This window comes from Heptranchias perlo, chromosome 2 (assembly GCF_035084215.1).
Source record: "Heptranchias perlo isolate sHepPer1 chromosome 2, sHepPer1.hap1, whole genome shotgun sequence".
Classification (NCBI taxonomy): Eukaryota; Metazoa; Chordata; class Chondrichthyes; order Hexanchiformes; family Hexanchidae; genus Heptranchias; species Heptranchias perlo.
This window is the reverse complement of record NC_090326.1, coordinates 128,785,772-128,803,106: the sequence shown is the minus strand read 5'-3', so window position 1 is coordinate 128,803,106 and position 17,335 is coordinate 128,785,772. Positions and strand designations below refer to the sequence as shown.

Below are 17,335 nucleotides of genomic sequence, written 5' to 3'. Positions count from 1 at the left end.
TGTGACCTTTCTATTTTGGCAGCCCTGTTTGACTAAAATGCCACACTGATCAAAATAACTACTGAAGGAAAAATGCAAAATTCTTTTGTTTTAGCTTTAAAATTAGATCATTATTAAATCAAAAATAATTATGGTTGCCTGAAAATCTATGATATTTTCACATACCATGTTGATATAGAATCTTAATTTGTCTTCTGCACACTTCTATTTGAAAACTATTGCTAATCTAACTAGCTCAAGCCGAGTTTAAATGGTCCTCAAAGTATTTGAAAACCATTTAAAATTGTCTAAACATCTAACTGCAGAGCTAAACATTTCAAATTTAAAACCACAATTGACTTTTATATACTGATCACTGAATAGGGTAGAGAACCTAACAGTAATAATTAACTCAAATGCATAACTCTGTTTCACCTTGTGCTAAGACAATTAGTGGCAAGGTAAAAACCCATATATACACAGGATTTCTTATCCAACATTGCTTAATGTGGAGACAGACAATAATATTTCTACCTGTTTGATAAAGTGACAAAATTACATCTCCAGGAGTTTTCTTAACTGTCCAGAAACTTACATCTTAATGGTTTTAAGTGCAAAATTTCCTATTATTCTATTAATGTTACTGGATGCATACTTTAACTTGTTTGCCTAACCATAACTCATTTTTGGCAACTCAGATATTACTGTATTGCATCGCTTGCCAAGACTTGTCTAACAGACCAAGTTCAAGGAACCAAGCAAGTTTTATTAATACTTTACTTATCTACAGAACATAGCGCAACAAGTGTTCTTGAGATTATAAAAAAAAATGAAAAATTATTTTTTGGGTTGATCACCATTGTAGAATACCAATAAAATGAAATTCCAAACTCATTTACTGTGAGTGGAAATAAAAGGACTGCCTGACACAAGAACCTGCCTGCCAATGTTTGAATTTGTTTTGTTAGTTCTGAGCTGAGCCACAAGGAAGTGCAATGAATAACAGCAGAGTATTTTTGATGAAAAAGAAATGAGCAGTGCTATTTCACCCTGTTAAAAGCATGAACCAATTTCAAATTGACATTAGCAATGTTGTGAAGGACTCCAGTCTGGATATTTCGATCCTTGACTAAGAGTGTGCCTCCATGTCAGGTGTTGTAACAAAAAAAATATTTTTCACAGGTAAATCAAATTTATCAATTTCAGACTGTCTTTTCACTTCTGGAACCGTGTCCAAATCCAACTCAGACTGACGGGATGAATGTCTCCTCACTCTGACAGCTGTAAGCGTCCTAAGTGAAATCACACTTTTTAGTGGGTGCTGATCTACATCACAAAACAACAGTCTTGCTCAGAGAGCCCCTAAGAATGTCTGGCATAGGGCATAGAAAAATTCACACTGATGCAAAAGGAAGTGTTCTTCTGAGGTCAGGGATTAAAATACATTGTTGGGGCAACGTAAAAGGACTTGTACTAAATACTTGGCTATGCTTTACCTAGTAGTGCTCAATGCTGATGACACTGGAGCCTAGTTTTTCAGATTAGCATTTTTAGTGCCGCTTTTAACCCATTTATTTGAACAGAATTAATGCTAGCATTACAATAACATTGGTTGAAAACTCTCGGCTAGTGTGTCAAAGGTGGAAAATGTTTAATTTTTCAGCACTGACATCATCTTGTCAAGCACAAAACACCAAAAATATAAATTCAAAAAATGTAAAAACTTTTAATAAGATATTATTGCACTTAGACTATCATCTCATTAAGTAGTAGACATGTTTGCATTCATGATACAATAAATTTTTGATCTTGGCTGGGCTGTCAAAAGGAAGTGGATGAATGGAGACAAGACACTCTTACATAGGGAAGAGAGAGAGGAAGGGAGAGAGAGAGAACAAGAGAGAGATAAAATCTCTTTCTAATGGAGAAGACATTTCTCTAAAAGAACAGTAAGCATTTACACCAACACTGCAGCTTGATCTGTAATGGGAGGCGCATTCGTAGTCAGGTGAGGCGTTAATCCGGGGTGGCGGGGGAGGGGGGGAATTGAGTATCATGTCACAGCATAGTACTCCATCTAGAAGCCCTGAAGACGACTGTATCAGATTTTATTCATAGCACAAATTACTGTAATTAAAGTATTTAAATTAAAAGTCATAATCAAGATTTACTTTGACACTTTCTGCATTAAAATTAAAATCAAAAGCTCCTTCTTGCTGAAATAGAAAGAAATGAAATAATGAGCAACACAGAATTTACATCTGCAACCTCAATTCTCCTGGGAGTACTAACCAACAAATCAATATACCACTGCACTCCAATATGCTTTGCAGCTAGATTAATTTATAGTCCTTTTTCTAGGGCCTCATTGTAATGGTAATACGCAGATAATGAACCAGGCTCTAACCTTGGAGACAATCACTGCCATTGCCAGGTTCTCCGAGTGAGCAGCCACATAGCCAAGCATCATAATACCAGGCAGCCTGACATTACTTTTAGAATCACCGATATAATCAATGACAGCAGCCACACCTCCTGTATTAACAATAAGCTGAGATAGCTAGAGGAGGAGGAAAAAAAACAAGGTGGTTAGTCAGATTCTATCATCAAACAAGACAGCAAAATATCATCTCAAATTAAAGTGACTGTTTTCATCTATCAGTGTATATACATTCTTGTTATAGGACTACTGTATTGTTTCTGTTAGTCCATTTGTATTCTAAAAGTAAAAGATGAATACTACTGCTTTTCTCTGCTGTGAAGTAAGATTTGTGATTCCTCATTGGTATCTGAGCAGATGGAATGTTGCTAACATCTAAATTAATTATCCACTAGTACTAACTAGCCTGGATCACCAATGGCCAAAGTAAAATTGGGAGGGTGTTTAATTATTTATTATCTTTTATCAACTTTGTGGATTCTGAAACAAATTTATTAATACTTTGCTATAATTCAGCTAATTGCTTAAATTCTGCTCTGTACATTTCAGATTACTGTCTACCATCATTATTCTTGGAGTATGAGAATATTTAAAATCACTTGAGGATTATATAATGGGGTAGAAATTGCTTGCAAAATAATGGTGAGCTCAACAGTGCTCACTGATGTTAGTGGTGAAATGGAGGAGCAAGTTCCAGCGTTTGCACATGCGCAGTGAAACGCGGAAATACAAAACTTGCTCCTATTGGTTTGCCGGCGATATAACAGCTTTGAATTAAGGGTATATCTCATGCTGCAGTCCGGGAAATCTTTGAACCAGGGCCAACTCGCTCATCTGCCCAGCTGGAAAGTAACTAATATCATCACAAAACAGGTACCCTTAAAAATACTAGGTCTAAAATAAGTCTTAATGACTGCCAAACAACTAAAAATTAACTTTTAAAAATGTGGAGTATCATTACTCTATTTTAATAGTTTTTGGTCATTAAATTTTTTTTTAAATTAAAAGATGAAAACTTTTTTTTAAACTTTTCTCTTCTGTCTCTTTTATTTAATTCAATTATTTCTTACCCTTTTTTTTGCTGTCTATAACTGTTTTTACAATGATTTTAATGTTGTACTTTTCACTTCCTGGTTTTCATGTTCCAAGCCTGCAGAGACAATGAACGCAGCTTGTTAAAAATGCTGCGATCTGATTGGTCAAGGGGAGAGATTGCTCCTCTCGCTTCTCCCAGGGTCCTGGTTTTGCTCGCACTGATGCTGGCCTCTTCTCCGCTTCCTATTCGAGGAAGTGCTCGAAGTAAAGTCCACGGTAAGTTAGTGGGTTAGCGCTGTTGGTTCTCCACTCCGAGCAATTTCTGCCCCACTACATATAGAAACTATGACAAAAATAGGCAGCCAAATATCTCTTCAGTAAATAAAAGGTAATATTTAAAATCAGTCTTTTTCATTCAAATGCCTACTGTTTTTATACCATCTCAAATATTTTTTCAGTCTGGTTTTGAAAATATTTGCAGATTTTCCATAATCTTAATTTTACTTTAAATTTTTTTTAAGGCTGTGTTTTTAAAAAATTGAGCGAGCTTACTATATGCTAGTTAAATAGTGTCAAGAGATATTTTAGAAAGTAAACTAATAGACTAATAGTAAACTCAGAGGGACTTGTAGACTGGGTCTTAAGAAGTAGTATGGAAGCAAGGCGAGGAGTGTCCATCTGTAGCTGCAGATGGTGTCTTTTGTTTTGATTAATGGTATATTTCAGAAAATTGATCCTGCCTTTCTCTATTTGATACTGACAATAAGAAATTTGATTTTATTGCACTATAAAATAGAAAACCACTGATCACCAAACAGTCGTCACTATCACCATGGCTTCTCCCACGGTGGGCATGGGTTATTCTTCATAGCGTCACAAGTCAAATACTGCTTCAGTATTCAAATATGAGTGAAAACATTATTTAATAATAATATAACAAAACAAATCTAGATAGCAGCTTTCAGTATACAATGTAAACTACCAGATGGTGACCCTGAGCATGTACCATAAAAAGACATGCATGTAATCCTCTCCTTATTTTATGGTTGTAACCTTATTAAAATTATTTTATTGTACTCTAGGTTTTGCATATTTCTTAACAATCTTGTAAGATATTGTTATTCCGGGAAAATATAATGAGGTAAACTATTCAATTGTAGCATAAGGAGATTCAGGTCACACCAATATATAAACTACTACCCTTCACTGGCATTGTCCAAAACTAACTAGTTGTATAAAGGTGGATCTGATGTACTGATTTATATTCCTCTAGATTTCAAACATACTGAGCTGAAGCTGGGAGGTGAAAATAATAAATGATAATCTATAGGAATGTAAGAAATTGCTTATTGATATGTCTAATCAAAATTGTATAGTGAAAATCACTGTCAATAAATATAATGGACCCAGAATCTCACAGTTTAAAAGGGTATTGTTTGTCTATGTTTCAGCTTTACCAGAAAGAAAAATTAAAATAAATGATTGGACAGAATTTGATCATGAATTTCTTCAGCAGGTTTGCCTCAACTCTAATGGCAAGCTTTAGTTGACTAGAATTTTAAATGAATTACATTGGGTTGTAGAAGTTTGGAACTCTCTTCCGCAAACGGCAATTGATACTAGCTCAATTGCTAAATTTAAATCTGAGATAGATAGCTTTTTGGCAGCCAAAGGTATTAAGGGATATGGGCCAAAGGCAGGTATATGGAGTTAGATCACAGATCAGCCATGATCTTATCAAATGGCGGAGCAGGCACGAGGGGCTGAATGGCCGACTCCTGTTCCTATGTTCCTACATTTATATTAGATTAGAAGACTACAAATGGTTTTACTCTACAAAGTAGTGGAAGATTGTACATTTAAACTGTTCAACTATGATCTATTTTATGGTGGAATGAGTCCATCCCATCTGTATTGTACAATTTATATTATTAAAAAAATCTCAAGAGTCACAAGTGTTGTTTTCGAGCACACTGTTTGGCCCCAGGAACCAATGGTTATATTGGCCCAAGGATAGTAATGAGATGAGAGAACCACAATACATGTTTGTAGCTGTTCTTGGGTTCTGCAGCCACCATTTCCATTCCCAATCAACTCTATACCCAGCCTCTCCACTTCCATGCCAACCCTGGACCCAGCCTCTATGCTCCTGGGCCACTGGATTTTCTTTCCCAGTCTCTGAGCGCTCCCAGTTTCCCCACTATCAGGCTCCCACTTCCTCTTATCTCCTGGACTCAGCGCTGAGCTTTCCCAGTCTCCCAGATTCTATTCCCCAGACTAGGGCCCACCTCTGTTCTGCTCCCTAAACCAGATCTCTGCTCCCCATAAGCAATGCCACAGAAGATGAACCAATAAATTATAAATAAAGATAAGTTTGTAAAAAAATGCTGAAAATGCAGTTTGCATAATTTAGGCATGTGCTCCAAAAACAGAGTTTCATGTCGTGCACCTTAAAAATAAATAGATTAAAATGTTATCAATTGCATAATTTTGCAAGTTCCAGTGTAAGCAACATTTAAAATAGTGCAGGCTACCACTAGGTTCTGTTTGTACAACATCTGTAACAATCTTTTAGCTACTTCACTGCACTCTTAAAATCAAATGCGTTTACCTCAGGAGTGTGCTTGGCAATTTCCCGAATTAGTGTTGCAACATTTTTTTTCACAAATTCATCTGGGTCCTTCAGGCATGTTAGAACAGCGGGGAAAATTTCTGCTTCTACAACCATTTCTGCTAGATCTACAGAATGCTTTGAAATCTGACCAAGAGCTGAAAACACCTGACGCTACAGAACACAGAAAAAAAGCACAAGAATTCAAATTGGTGAATAGAGATGCTAAGCTAAAAAATTAAATATACAAGGTATGATTAACTAAAATGCTACTTCAAACTGAATTTTTAAAAAATGGATTAAGTGCAGCACTGATATGCTATTATATATTCATTACATCTTGTACCAATAGGTTATCTATCACATCTGATTAATCAAAATAGAACCCTATATACATTCATGACAAAACTATTTTATTTCAGTTCCAAAAAATAAATTACTTTAACATTGGACTTATTTATTTCAACCAAACTTCCATATATGTGATGCATCTAACATTGGATTAGTGTATTTGCTTGCACGATAAGAATAATGGTATAATGTGTGCAGTACAAATGCTTACCTTTAGTTTAGCATCAGGATTCAGGATCATCTGAGCTAGATGAGCAATGGACCCTGCATCCACCACAGTTTGAGCCAGCTCTGGGGATTGTTTTGCGATATCACTGAGTGCAGAAGCTGCAATCCTTTTCAGTGGCACCTCTGGCTCCTGGATACAAAGAACCAGAAGAGGAACAGCTCCTGCATCCACCACCGCCTGTGACAATTCTGTGGGTCCAAGAAAAATAATTAAGTGAGTATGGATAGATGACCCTTGAGCCAGCCATTTTTCACCCTGACAGATACACCAAGAATAAAAAGGGACACATCCCCATCTCTGCTGCATCTGCATTTCAAATCAGCCTGCCTGGCTTCATAGAGCATGTGGACTGATCCATAGCTAAAAGGACACAGGTCAAAGGATAGGCCCCATTTACATGTGGCATGTTTTAGGCAGATTGGGTTGAAATGGTTTGTTATTCTGTTAGAAAAGAGACAAACAGACCTCAGCTGTTTAAATTATGACCTTTTCTGAATCTTCAATGGGCACATGTTTTACACATGGACTACAGCAAACAGAAGTGGCAAAATTAACTGCACTGTAATTTAGCACTATTAAAGATCATGCATAATGCCAAAAAAAACATTTTACTAACTGGATTAAATTGTGTAAATAGTGTTTCATTTGATTTTTTTTTTAACCAAAACACCTTCCAGAATTTGTCTTGTTAGTCAATCTGGCACTAAACAAACAAGCTGGACTAGTGCCAGACCATATCTGTGAATTTTGTTTGTGGGCAATATTTACAGTAGTTTTCTTTCTCACTCTTCAGTCTGTAAATCCACTTTACTGCATTTCTCTACTCTTGCTTCCTTCCTCCTGCAACTTCAATTGTTCCTTTCTCGTTATCGTACTAGGTGTTAAAAATGAACTATCTTACAAACATTAAAATTATTAATATAGAGCCATGAACATCAATGCAACTAGTGCTGCAAGTCTGAGGTCACACAATTAGCTGTTGCTATTTTATGTAGGATTAAAATGTTACTATTTTAAATGTATTACAAAAGACTGAGAGGTACTAAAATAAATACTAGTTTTTTTTTACTCTACTTTCACGGAGGCATGTTTTCAATCTTTATTTAACATAAGCTATGCGGATCACTCAAAAGGGCAAAGGCTATTTTGGAATGATTCAGTATGCGGCAGTAGAAGTTGGTGTCAAGGACCATAGTCAAAGAGAGCTTTTTTTTAAAAAGGGATTTAGCTCCTTACTTTTCTTTTAAAAAATCTGATTTAGCAGAATAAAAGAAGAAGCAAAAATGTTCCCGTATTCCCAGAGATACAGATTTGAAGGATTTACACTTATTCATATCACATTCAATTTACCTACCTGCTCTGCATTCATATTTCATCTCCTGAACAAATAACAACGAGCAACACTAATTAAAAATCCCTCTGAATCTTCAGTAAAAGGCTGTCAAAAGAGAAAGCTGCAGAAACCATTCAAAATAGATAGAGACATTGGGGGGAATTTTAACCCTCAAGAATGGGTGGGTTTGGGTCAGGTGGGTAGTAAAAATAATTGATTTTTCAAGCGCAACCACAATCCGTCTCCAACACGCTCACTACCGGGTTTAACGGAGGCGCTTATGAGATGTTAATTAGGTCTTTTTAAATTGAATTTCACAAACCTTTAAATTTAACGCCTCCAGCACAGCTTTCCCAGGGCTCGTGAATCTTGCCAACGAAAAGGAGGTGAGAAGGGCCGGATTATTTGGTAAGTGCCTTTATTGCACTGCCTGAGGGCCAGGAGGAGCAGGAGTGTTTCCTCCAGGCCCAACGAGCTTACCCGCTGCGATCGCAACCCTGTGACTGGCTAGCCCCTCCAACCCCACGATGTCCGAGACCCCCCCAACGATGTCTGACTTCCCACACACACCCACCCCCGCAATCAGCCCCCCCATCCAAATCTCAAAGATCCCGATCTCTCCCTGACCCCCCAATCCAACCCCCAAAGATCCTGTTCTCTCCCTAACATCCCCCATCCAACCCTCAAAGATTCCCCTCACCCCCAAAGATCCCAATCAATCCTTGACCCCGCCCCCCCCCCCCCCCCACCATCCAAACTCTGATTTACCTTCCATCCATTTCCTAGCTGCTTTCCCGCCCGGCAGGTAGCCAGCCTGTCAATCAACTTGACTATCAGGTGGGAAACCTTTTGAAAAATTTTAAAACTGGTCCTACCATTAAATTTGGTAGGAACTGCAGAAAACCCTTACTTCCAGGTTTCCCGGCTGCAAACCCCACCCACACCCCACCCCACAAACTCTCTTCCCAGCTCCAAGTTAATATCCAGGCCACAGTCTCCACTTTAAATTGAAATCTATTCATGCCAAATTTGATTAAAGGAAATGTAAAAGAATTCCTTCAGATGTCTGGATACAATAATACAAATAAAAGTCTTGAGGGTGTCAGTTGACGACTGGAAAATGCAAACACTGTTGCTTCAGCTAGTGTCCTTCCCAAAAGATTTCAGCAGCACAAGGACAAGGTCTCATTTAAAAGTCATTCTTGCTTCCCTTTATTCTTTTTCTTCAATTTGACCTATTGCTTGGGTGATTAGAAGATGCTTCAAGTTACTATGTGGGAATGAGATTGCTATCGCTGTGTATCGAATGACTATCATAAAATGCTTCAGGAGTTTTACAGGTTGTTAATCACAATCACATAGCTAAAGTGAAGACATTTTTAACACAAGAGGCTCTACCCAAGTTATTGGAAACTGGACACACTGGGCTCGAATTTAGCAGGCCTGCGGGTTCCCAGCGGGTGGTCCTCCGGGAGCGTGGTCAACACGCTCGGCGAAATTAGTGGGTTGCCCACGCGATCGTAGCAGGCAACCCACTAATAGGAATCAATTACCTGCTCCTCCGGGGTCCACGGCGCTGGCCTGCACGTCGGTCGGGCTCGCATGCGCAGTACGATCTGTCAGCTGGAGGCTCTCTAGTTAAAGGGGCAGTCCTCCACTGACAGATGCTGCAACCAATGGGACAAATTGCAGCATGGAGCAGCCCAGGGGGAAGGCTGCTCCCAGTTTAATGATGCCTCACCCCAGCTATCATCAGATGGGGTGAGGAGGAGGGGGAGGACACAGATCTTCCCCCCGGCGGGCGGGAGGAAGCGGTCTGCCTCTGCCACCAAGAAGGCCTGGCTCGAGGTGGCAGAGGGGGTCACCTGCGCCACCAACATATCGCCCACCTGCATACAGTGCAGGAGGCGCTGCAATGACCGCAGTAGGTCAGCCGCAGTGAGAACACGAAGTCTTTCCCCTACACTCCGTCTGCCACAACACTGCCCCCACCCCACATCTCCTTCAGCACCGCCAACACTATTCTGTCACATCACCCTTCATACCCACTCACACCCCATCCTCATCTTACCTCCACCTACTCACCTCGCCAGTACTCACCCTGCCACTAACACGCAACCCAATCCTCATACAATCTCATTGCTCCATCCCATACTCACCCTCTCGTGCATCTCCCTCACGGCCAGCCTCACTCAACCTGCCACCACCTGTGCTGCAGCCACAGGGCATGCATCACATATGTGCAGTAGGCAGCGTAAGGCAAACGTCTCGTCAGCATGAAGGGGGTGCACAAGGGTGTCTGAGGGTTTGTCATGGGTGTTACCCATGTTGAATTTCAGAGCAACAAACAGCACACATTATATTGACACCACCACTGCCATGTCTCCGCGGATCCTGTCCGTTGTGTCCAATAATGCCCGCTCCTGGGTATCACTATGAGGACCCACCACTGATGCCACCCATCGTGTTACTGCAGAGTAGGTGCAGGTGTATTTGCAGGGCTCGTCCGCGCAGACGACTGAGAGACGTCGGCGGTGTAGCCGGCTGCACCCTGGAAGGATGCGGAGGAGGTGTGGTGGGCAGTGGTGACTTTGGCAGCGACAGGTAAGCAGTTGGTGCTGGGGCCAGCCAGGAGCAGCTCGGCATGAAAGAGGCTGCAGATCTCCACGACTACATGTCGAGCGAATCTGCGCCTCCCTCTGCACTGCTGCTCGGAGAGGTCCGGGGAGCTGCGCCTCGGTCTGTGGACCCTGTGGCGAGGGTAGTGCCCTCTGCGACGCGTCTCTCTCTGCGGTAGCCCTCCCTCCTGCTGTGCAGGTGGGCGTGCAACAACACCGTGTTGGGGGGATCCACGTCTCTGCGGCGGACGGCGTGGACTGCGAGGCTGCTGGTGCTGGTTATGCTCTTCGTCCTCCGAGGGTCTCCACACACCACCCAACTGGCAGGTGTTGGTCTGAGGGGTTGTGCAGGGTAGGTGTGTGGTTCCTCGGACTGGGACTGCGGTTTCGTGTCGGTCTGTCCTCTGGCTTGGCGGGGGGTGGTGGAGGGCAGGGGTTGCCCTATGTGACGCGGTGGCCTCCTGCGTGGGTGAGTGCTCTCCCCCGTGGAGCGCACCTTGGCACCTGCCACAGGCTGCTGGCTGCAACACGCCTGGTTGGAGGGAGACTGTTTCCCCCAGTGTGGGAAACTCACTGCCTTGAACCGAAAATCCCACACTTCCTCTTTTGACAGCTGCTTCAGCTCATTAACTGACCACAACGAGCAAGGTAAGTACTCTCAAGTGGAACCCCGCTGGCTTTAATTGCCTGCGGGATTCCCACCAGCGGGGCTTGCGCGCGCAGCCCCGCACGTCAGCGCGGTACCCGGAAGTGGCCGGGATTTCGTCGCGATCCGGTCACGTGATTTTCGGGGCCACCCCGCTGGGAACCCGCCGGAAACACGATCCTAAAATCGAGCCCACAGAGTTAATGGCCTATCCGCACTGAAAAGGGACCCAGCATCTTGTCCAAGAAAGTAACTGATCAAGTCTGCTTAAATTCTGATGAAGCACTTTTATGTAATTGAGGTAACAAGTTAACATCCACAGAAAGGACAAAATATGAAGGGCTAGAAATTCAGCTGTGTAGCACCCAATGTGTCGGCACTGCGGGGCCTCCTTTGTTCCAAAATGGCGTCCGGAATGCGTGCACACGCTTCTAGCATGACGTGCGCCAGATGCCAACTTGCTAAAGGGTTTCGCGCACGCGCAGATAATGAACACCGGCAGCATGTAAAGTAAGGAGAATATACATTAGATCAGTGTGTAACGCTGATTTAAAGGAGTGGATGCTATTTTGGCACTCAATGCTCCAGCCAACGACCAGTGGAACATGTCGTAGACAGCCTGCAGGACGCCCCCACCAATGCTATTTAAAGGGATCATGCAGGATTTACAGGTTAGTTGCTGGATTAGTGCTTCTGGCTGCTTTTTTAGTGGTCTCACATACTTGAATGCTAGGACTAGGGGATATAGCCTAACATTTAGAGCCAGTGAAGTGCAGTTAGAAAATGCTTCTACAGGCAAAGAGTGGTAGAAGTTTGGAACGCTCTTCTGCAAACGGCAGTTGATGCTAGCTCAATTGTTAATTTTAAATCTGAGATTGATAGATTTTTGTTAACCAAGGGTATTAAGGAATATGGGCCTAAGGTGTATGGAGCAAGGTCACAGATCAACCATGATCTCACTGAATGGCAGAACAGGCTAGAGGGGCTACATGCCACTGCTACATGCTGCCTCCTGTTATTCACCACCTTTTCCTGCAAGAAAGCGGGACATGTGTCGGTGAGTGTCCTGCAAGATGTTTGGGTGATGTGGCTGTCATAGTTGAATAGCTGCCAGTGTGTCTGACCTTTGAGTTATGGGTGTACGGCTTGCAACAGTGGTAATGTGTGAGGGTGAGAGGAAGCATCTGATTGGAAGAACTGACTATTGATTGAAAGAGTTTATTGGTATGTGGGTGATGGGGGGTGTAGTGTGTGGAGCAGTGGATGCGGCTAGTGGTGCAGTTGGTAGGAGATACCACTTGACAGTTGACCTCACTCACCTTGACCATTCGTGTCAAAGCATTGAACTTCTTTCTGCAATGCATCCATGTTCATGGATGTGCCTGGCATTGACTTCGTCCCCTGCTGCCTCCCACTGCCTCTTGAGCCCCTGCGGATATAGGATGCCCCTCCTTCTGTCCACCAAGGCATCTAGTGCATCATCGGAGAACCTTGATGCACACTCTCTCACAGGCCTGGTACAAACTCAGATCGGCAGATTGGTTAGGTCTGGCGTGCAGATTGGAGGATGTGGGATTTAGTAGTGCGCAACCTTTATTCAATGTTTTAACATAACTCATCAGTTTGTAAACATAGGTACGGGACCTGCAGCTGTGTTTTACATGCACGATGTCTGATCTCCCTTCAGACTCCTTGCGGGCCCGTATCTTATATTTTGCAAATAAGAGGTGCAGGCTGCCTTTAAGAGGTGCAAACAAATCATGCTACCTGGGCTCCCCTGCTGGTGAGAAGTGCAAAGCTGGTGAGAACATCGCAGCTAGGCCTGGCTGCTGTGTTACAATCAGGTAAATGAGGAGGCAGCACGAATCTCACGTACTGTCTGCATCGGAATCACCGGGCATGGGCTAATCACACACCGTGACGCCTACGTCTGAATTCGGGGGTTAACCAATTTAATTCATGGCAATATGTAGTTTCCATCCATTCAAGCTTTGAAAAGCTATCTATCTATGATCCATGAGAAACCCATTGTAATAAAACAAAATAGATGAAGTCCAGTAATACAGATTCTTAACTGGAATATAGTTTTGCAGCAGACACAGCTGTAAGGAAGAGCCATAGCAGGATGCTTCCCTAATCCATTCAGGGCCTTGACACTAAAGGAATGTTTCTGCAGTCCCATCAAAGAGTCGTGCTTGTAGAAAGTGTGGGTTGGAAATACGGCTACAGCATTGCAACTTTGATTCATTGACCCAAGCTCCCTGCGAATGCAGCTTCCGACTGGAACGCAGGAATTGGGAATTACCCTTTATATGATGATCAATAAAATATTAGCTGTGTATTACAAAATATTATCAACACATTCAGTTTTATTCAATTCTTGGCCTAGGATTTTCCTTGTTAATAATTTGTGGAGGTAAATTGTGCTGCTTCTTAAAATTCTTTTTATTTGATCTCAACCCCCCCCCCCCCCACATAATTTTTTTCCCCTTCTCTTCTAAATATGTTGATTCTTGTTGGGTTACAGTTCCTCAGGCATTGAATGTCCTCATACGTCAGCCAAGACAATGTCTAGACAATACTTGAGCTGTGGCCTTAAAGATAGAAAATGAGAATTGTCAGTCTATTTAACCGAAGGAAGGGGGGCAATCCTGACCTCACCCAATGTCCACATAAGCACAGTAGGGTAATTGGCTAGCAATCAGCAGCAGGAAAACTGGCTGACTTTTCACCTCCTCAACTGAAGGGGGCTCAGGACTATTGTAGTAAAAAAGCTGAAATCCATCAGTTTGGCAAAACTAGGGATCAACCTTATATTATTCTTGTCTGTGCAACAAAAACAATCTTGCATTTATATAGCGCTGCTAATGTAGTAAAACGTCCCAAGGCGCTTCACAAGAGTGTTATCATACAAACTTTGACACCGAGCCACATAAGGAAATATTAGGATAGGTGACCAAAAGCATGACCAAAGAGGAGGTTTTAAGGGGAGTCTTAAAGGAGGAGAGAGAGGGGAGAGGTGTCGGGAAGGAATTCCAGAGCTTAGGGCCTAAACAGTTGAAGGCACAGCTGCCCACATCAATGGTGGGGCAAAGGAAATCGGGGATGCATAAAACGCCAGAATTGGAGGACGCAGAGTTCTTGGGAGGGTTGTAGAGCTGGAGCAGGTTACAGAGATAGGGAGGGGCAAGGCCATGGAGGGATTTGAATACAAGAATGAGAATTTTAAATTTGAGGTGTTGCTGTACTGGGAGCCAATGTAGGTCGGCGAGCACAAGGGTGATGAGTGAATAGGACTTGGTGCCAGTTAGGGTACAGCAGTTGAGTTTTGGATGAGCTAAAGGTTACAGAGATTGGAAGATGGGAGGCCAGCCAGGAGAGCACTGTACAGCTCAGTTTTATACTGGTCAAACCATTTACCAACTGAGCTATCCAGGGAGCTTTTGTGTTGCCATTTTGTTCTCTTACCTCCACAACCTAATTACTGAACAAATAAGTGAGATCACTGGTGCTTGTCATCAATGAAACAGAAAATGCTAATTTTCTACCTACTGTGTTCCCATTGTTAGCATATTGGAAGCAAACGAAGGCAAGAATGGATGGTATTTATCCCTGACTACATGAGAGAGATAAGGGATGAGGTTTGCAAGGCACTGCTGATCATTATAAGGTGGTCAATAAATGCTGGGGGTGTCCTGGTCAATTGGAAACATGGGACCCATTTTTATAAAATGTAACAAAGCAGATCCAGGCAACTACAGACCCATTAGTCTTAAATCAATACCATGTAAAATAATGGAATCGATTAGCATGAGTAAGCTTCAGGGTTACCTGTGTAATAATAACCTAAAAAAGGGAATTGGGGATATACTTGTGAACATTTAAAGAAATAATTCATAAATCCCACGCATGTACATACCCTTGAAGAATAAACACGCCACAGGAAAATGATCCAACCTTGGCTAACTAGAGAAGTTAAGGATAGTATTACATTAAAAGAAGAGGCTCACAATGTTGCCAAAAAGAGTAGTAAGTCTGAGGATTGGGAGGGTTTTAGAAATCAGCAAAGGATGACCAAGAAATTGATAAAGAGGGAGAAAATAGAATATGAGAGTAAACTAGCAAGAAATATAGAAACAGATTGTAAGAGCTTCTACAAATATATAAAAAGGAAGAGATTAGCAAAAGTAAATGTGGGTCCCTTCGATGCAGAGACAGGAGAAATTATAATGGGGAATAAGAAAATGGCAAAGACGTTAAACAAATATTTTATATCTGTCTTCACAGTAGAAGACACAAAAAACATACCAGAAATAGTGGAGAACCAAGGGTCTAATGAGAGGGAGGAACTTAAAGTAATTAAGATTTGTAAAAAAAAAGTTTTAGAAAAATTAATGGGACTGAAAGCTGACAAATTCCCTGGACCTGATGGGCTACATCCTAGGCTTTTAAAAGAGGTGGCTGCAGAGATAGTGGATACATTGGTTTTGATCTTCCAGAATTTCCTAGTTTCTAGAACGGTCCCCGTGGATTGCAAGGTAGCAAATGTAACCCCGCTATGCAAGAAAGGAGGGAGAGAGAAAACAGGGAACCATAGGCCAGTTAGACTGGCATCAGTAGTAGGGAAAATGCTAGAATCCATTATTAAGGACAAAGTAACAGGGCACTTAGAAAATCATAATATGATTAGGCAGAGTCAAACACGGTTTTATGAAAGGGAAATCGTGTTTGACAAATCTATTAGAGTTTTTTGAGGGTGTAACTAGCAGAGTAGATAATAGGGAACCAGTGGATGGTTGTGAATATTTGGATTTTCAAAAGGCATTCGATAAGGTGCCACACAAGAGGTTGTTACACAAGATTAGGGCTCATGGGATTGGGGGTGATATATTAGCATGGATTGCGGATTGGTTAACAGACAGAAAAAAAAAGTAGAAATAAATGGGTCATTTTTGAGCTGGCAGGTTGTAACTAGTGGGGTGCCATAAGATCAGTGCTTGGGCCTCAGCTATTTACAACCTATATTAATGACTTGGATGAAGGGACCGAGTGTAATGTATCCGAGTTTGCTGACGATACAAAGCTAGGTGGGAAAGTAAGTTGTGAGGAGGACGCAAAGAGTCTGCAAAGGGATATCAACAGGTTAGGTGAGTGGGCAAGAAGGTGGCAGATGGAGTACAATATGGGGAAATGTGAGGTTATTCACTTTGGTAGGAAAAATAGAAAAATTGAATATTTTTTAAATGGTGAGAAACTATTAAATGTTGATGTTCAGAGGGATTTGGGTGTCCTTGTACACTAAACACAGAAAGTTAACATGCAGGTCCAGCAAACAATTAGGAAGGTAAATGGTGTATTGGCCTTTATTGCAAGGGGGTTGGATTACAAGAGTAAGGAAGTCTTGTTGCAATTGTACAGGGCTTTGGTGAGACCACACCTGGAGTACTGTGTACAGTTTTGGTCTCCTTACCTAAGGAAGTATTTACTTGCCTTAGAGGCAGTGCAAGAAAGTTCACTAGATTGATTCCTGGGATGCAAGGGTTGTCCTATGACGAAAGATTAAGTAGAATGCGCTTATACTCTCTGGAGTTTAGAAGAATGAGAGGTGATCCCATTGGAACTTGTAAGATTCTAAGAGGGCTTGACAGAGTAGATGCTGAGAGAATGTTTCCCCTGGCTGGAGAGTCTAGAACTAGGGGACATAGTCTCAGGATAAGGGGTCGGACATTTAGAACTGAGATGAGGAGGAATTTTTTCACTCAGAGAGTCATGAATCTTTGGAATTCCCTATGCCAGGGGGCTGTGGATGCTCAGTCGTTGAGTATATTCAAGACTGAGATCGATAGATTTTTGGACTCTAAGGGAATCAAGGGATATGGGGATTGGGTGGGAATGTGGAGTTCAGGTCAATGATCAGCCATGATCTTATTGAATGGTGGAGCAGGCTCGATGGGCCGTATGGCCTACTCATGCTCCTATTTCTTATGCTCTTACATACTTGAAAAGGAAGAATTTGCAGGGTTATGGGGTAAGTGCTGGGGAGTGGGACTAATTGGATAGCTCTTTCAAATGCTGTCACAGGCACGATAGACC

At 41.9% G+C, this 17,335-nt stretch overlaps 1 protein-coding gene across 2 annotated transcripts in view; it reads right to left on the bottom strand.

The window, feature by feature from the left end:
- spag6 (sperm associated antigen 6) overlaps positions 1-17,335 on the bottom strand; it is a 140,779-nt gene that overhangs the window by 25,926 nt on the left and 97,518 nt on the right. For both annotated transcript variants that reach the window (XM_068007118.1, XM_068007117.1), the window contains exons 5-7: positions 6,628-6,833; positions 6,066-6,239; positions 2,387-2,539 (exon numbers count right to left, since the gene is read on the bottom strand). In XM_068007118.1, coding sequence (XP_067863219.1) covers positions 2,387-2,539; positions 6,066-6,239; positions 6,628-6,833 — 533 coding nt within the window. The remainder of the gene's footprint in view (positions 1-2,386; positions 2,540-6,065; positions 6,240-6,627; positions 6,834-17,335) is intronic.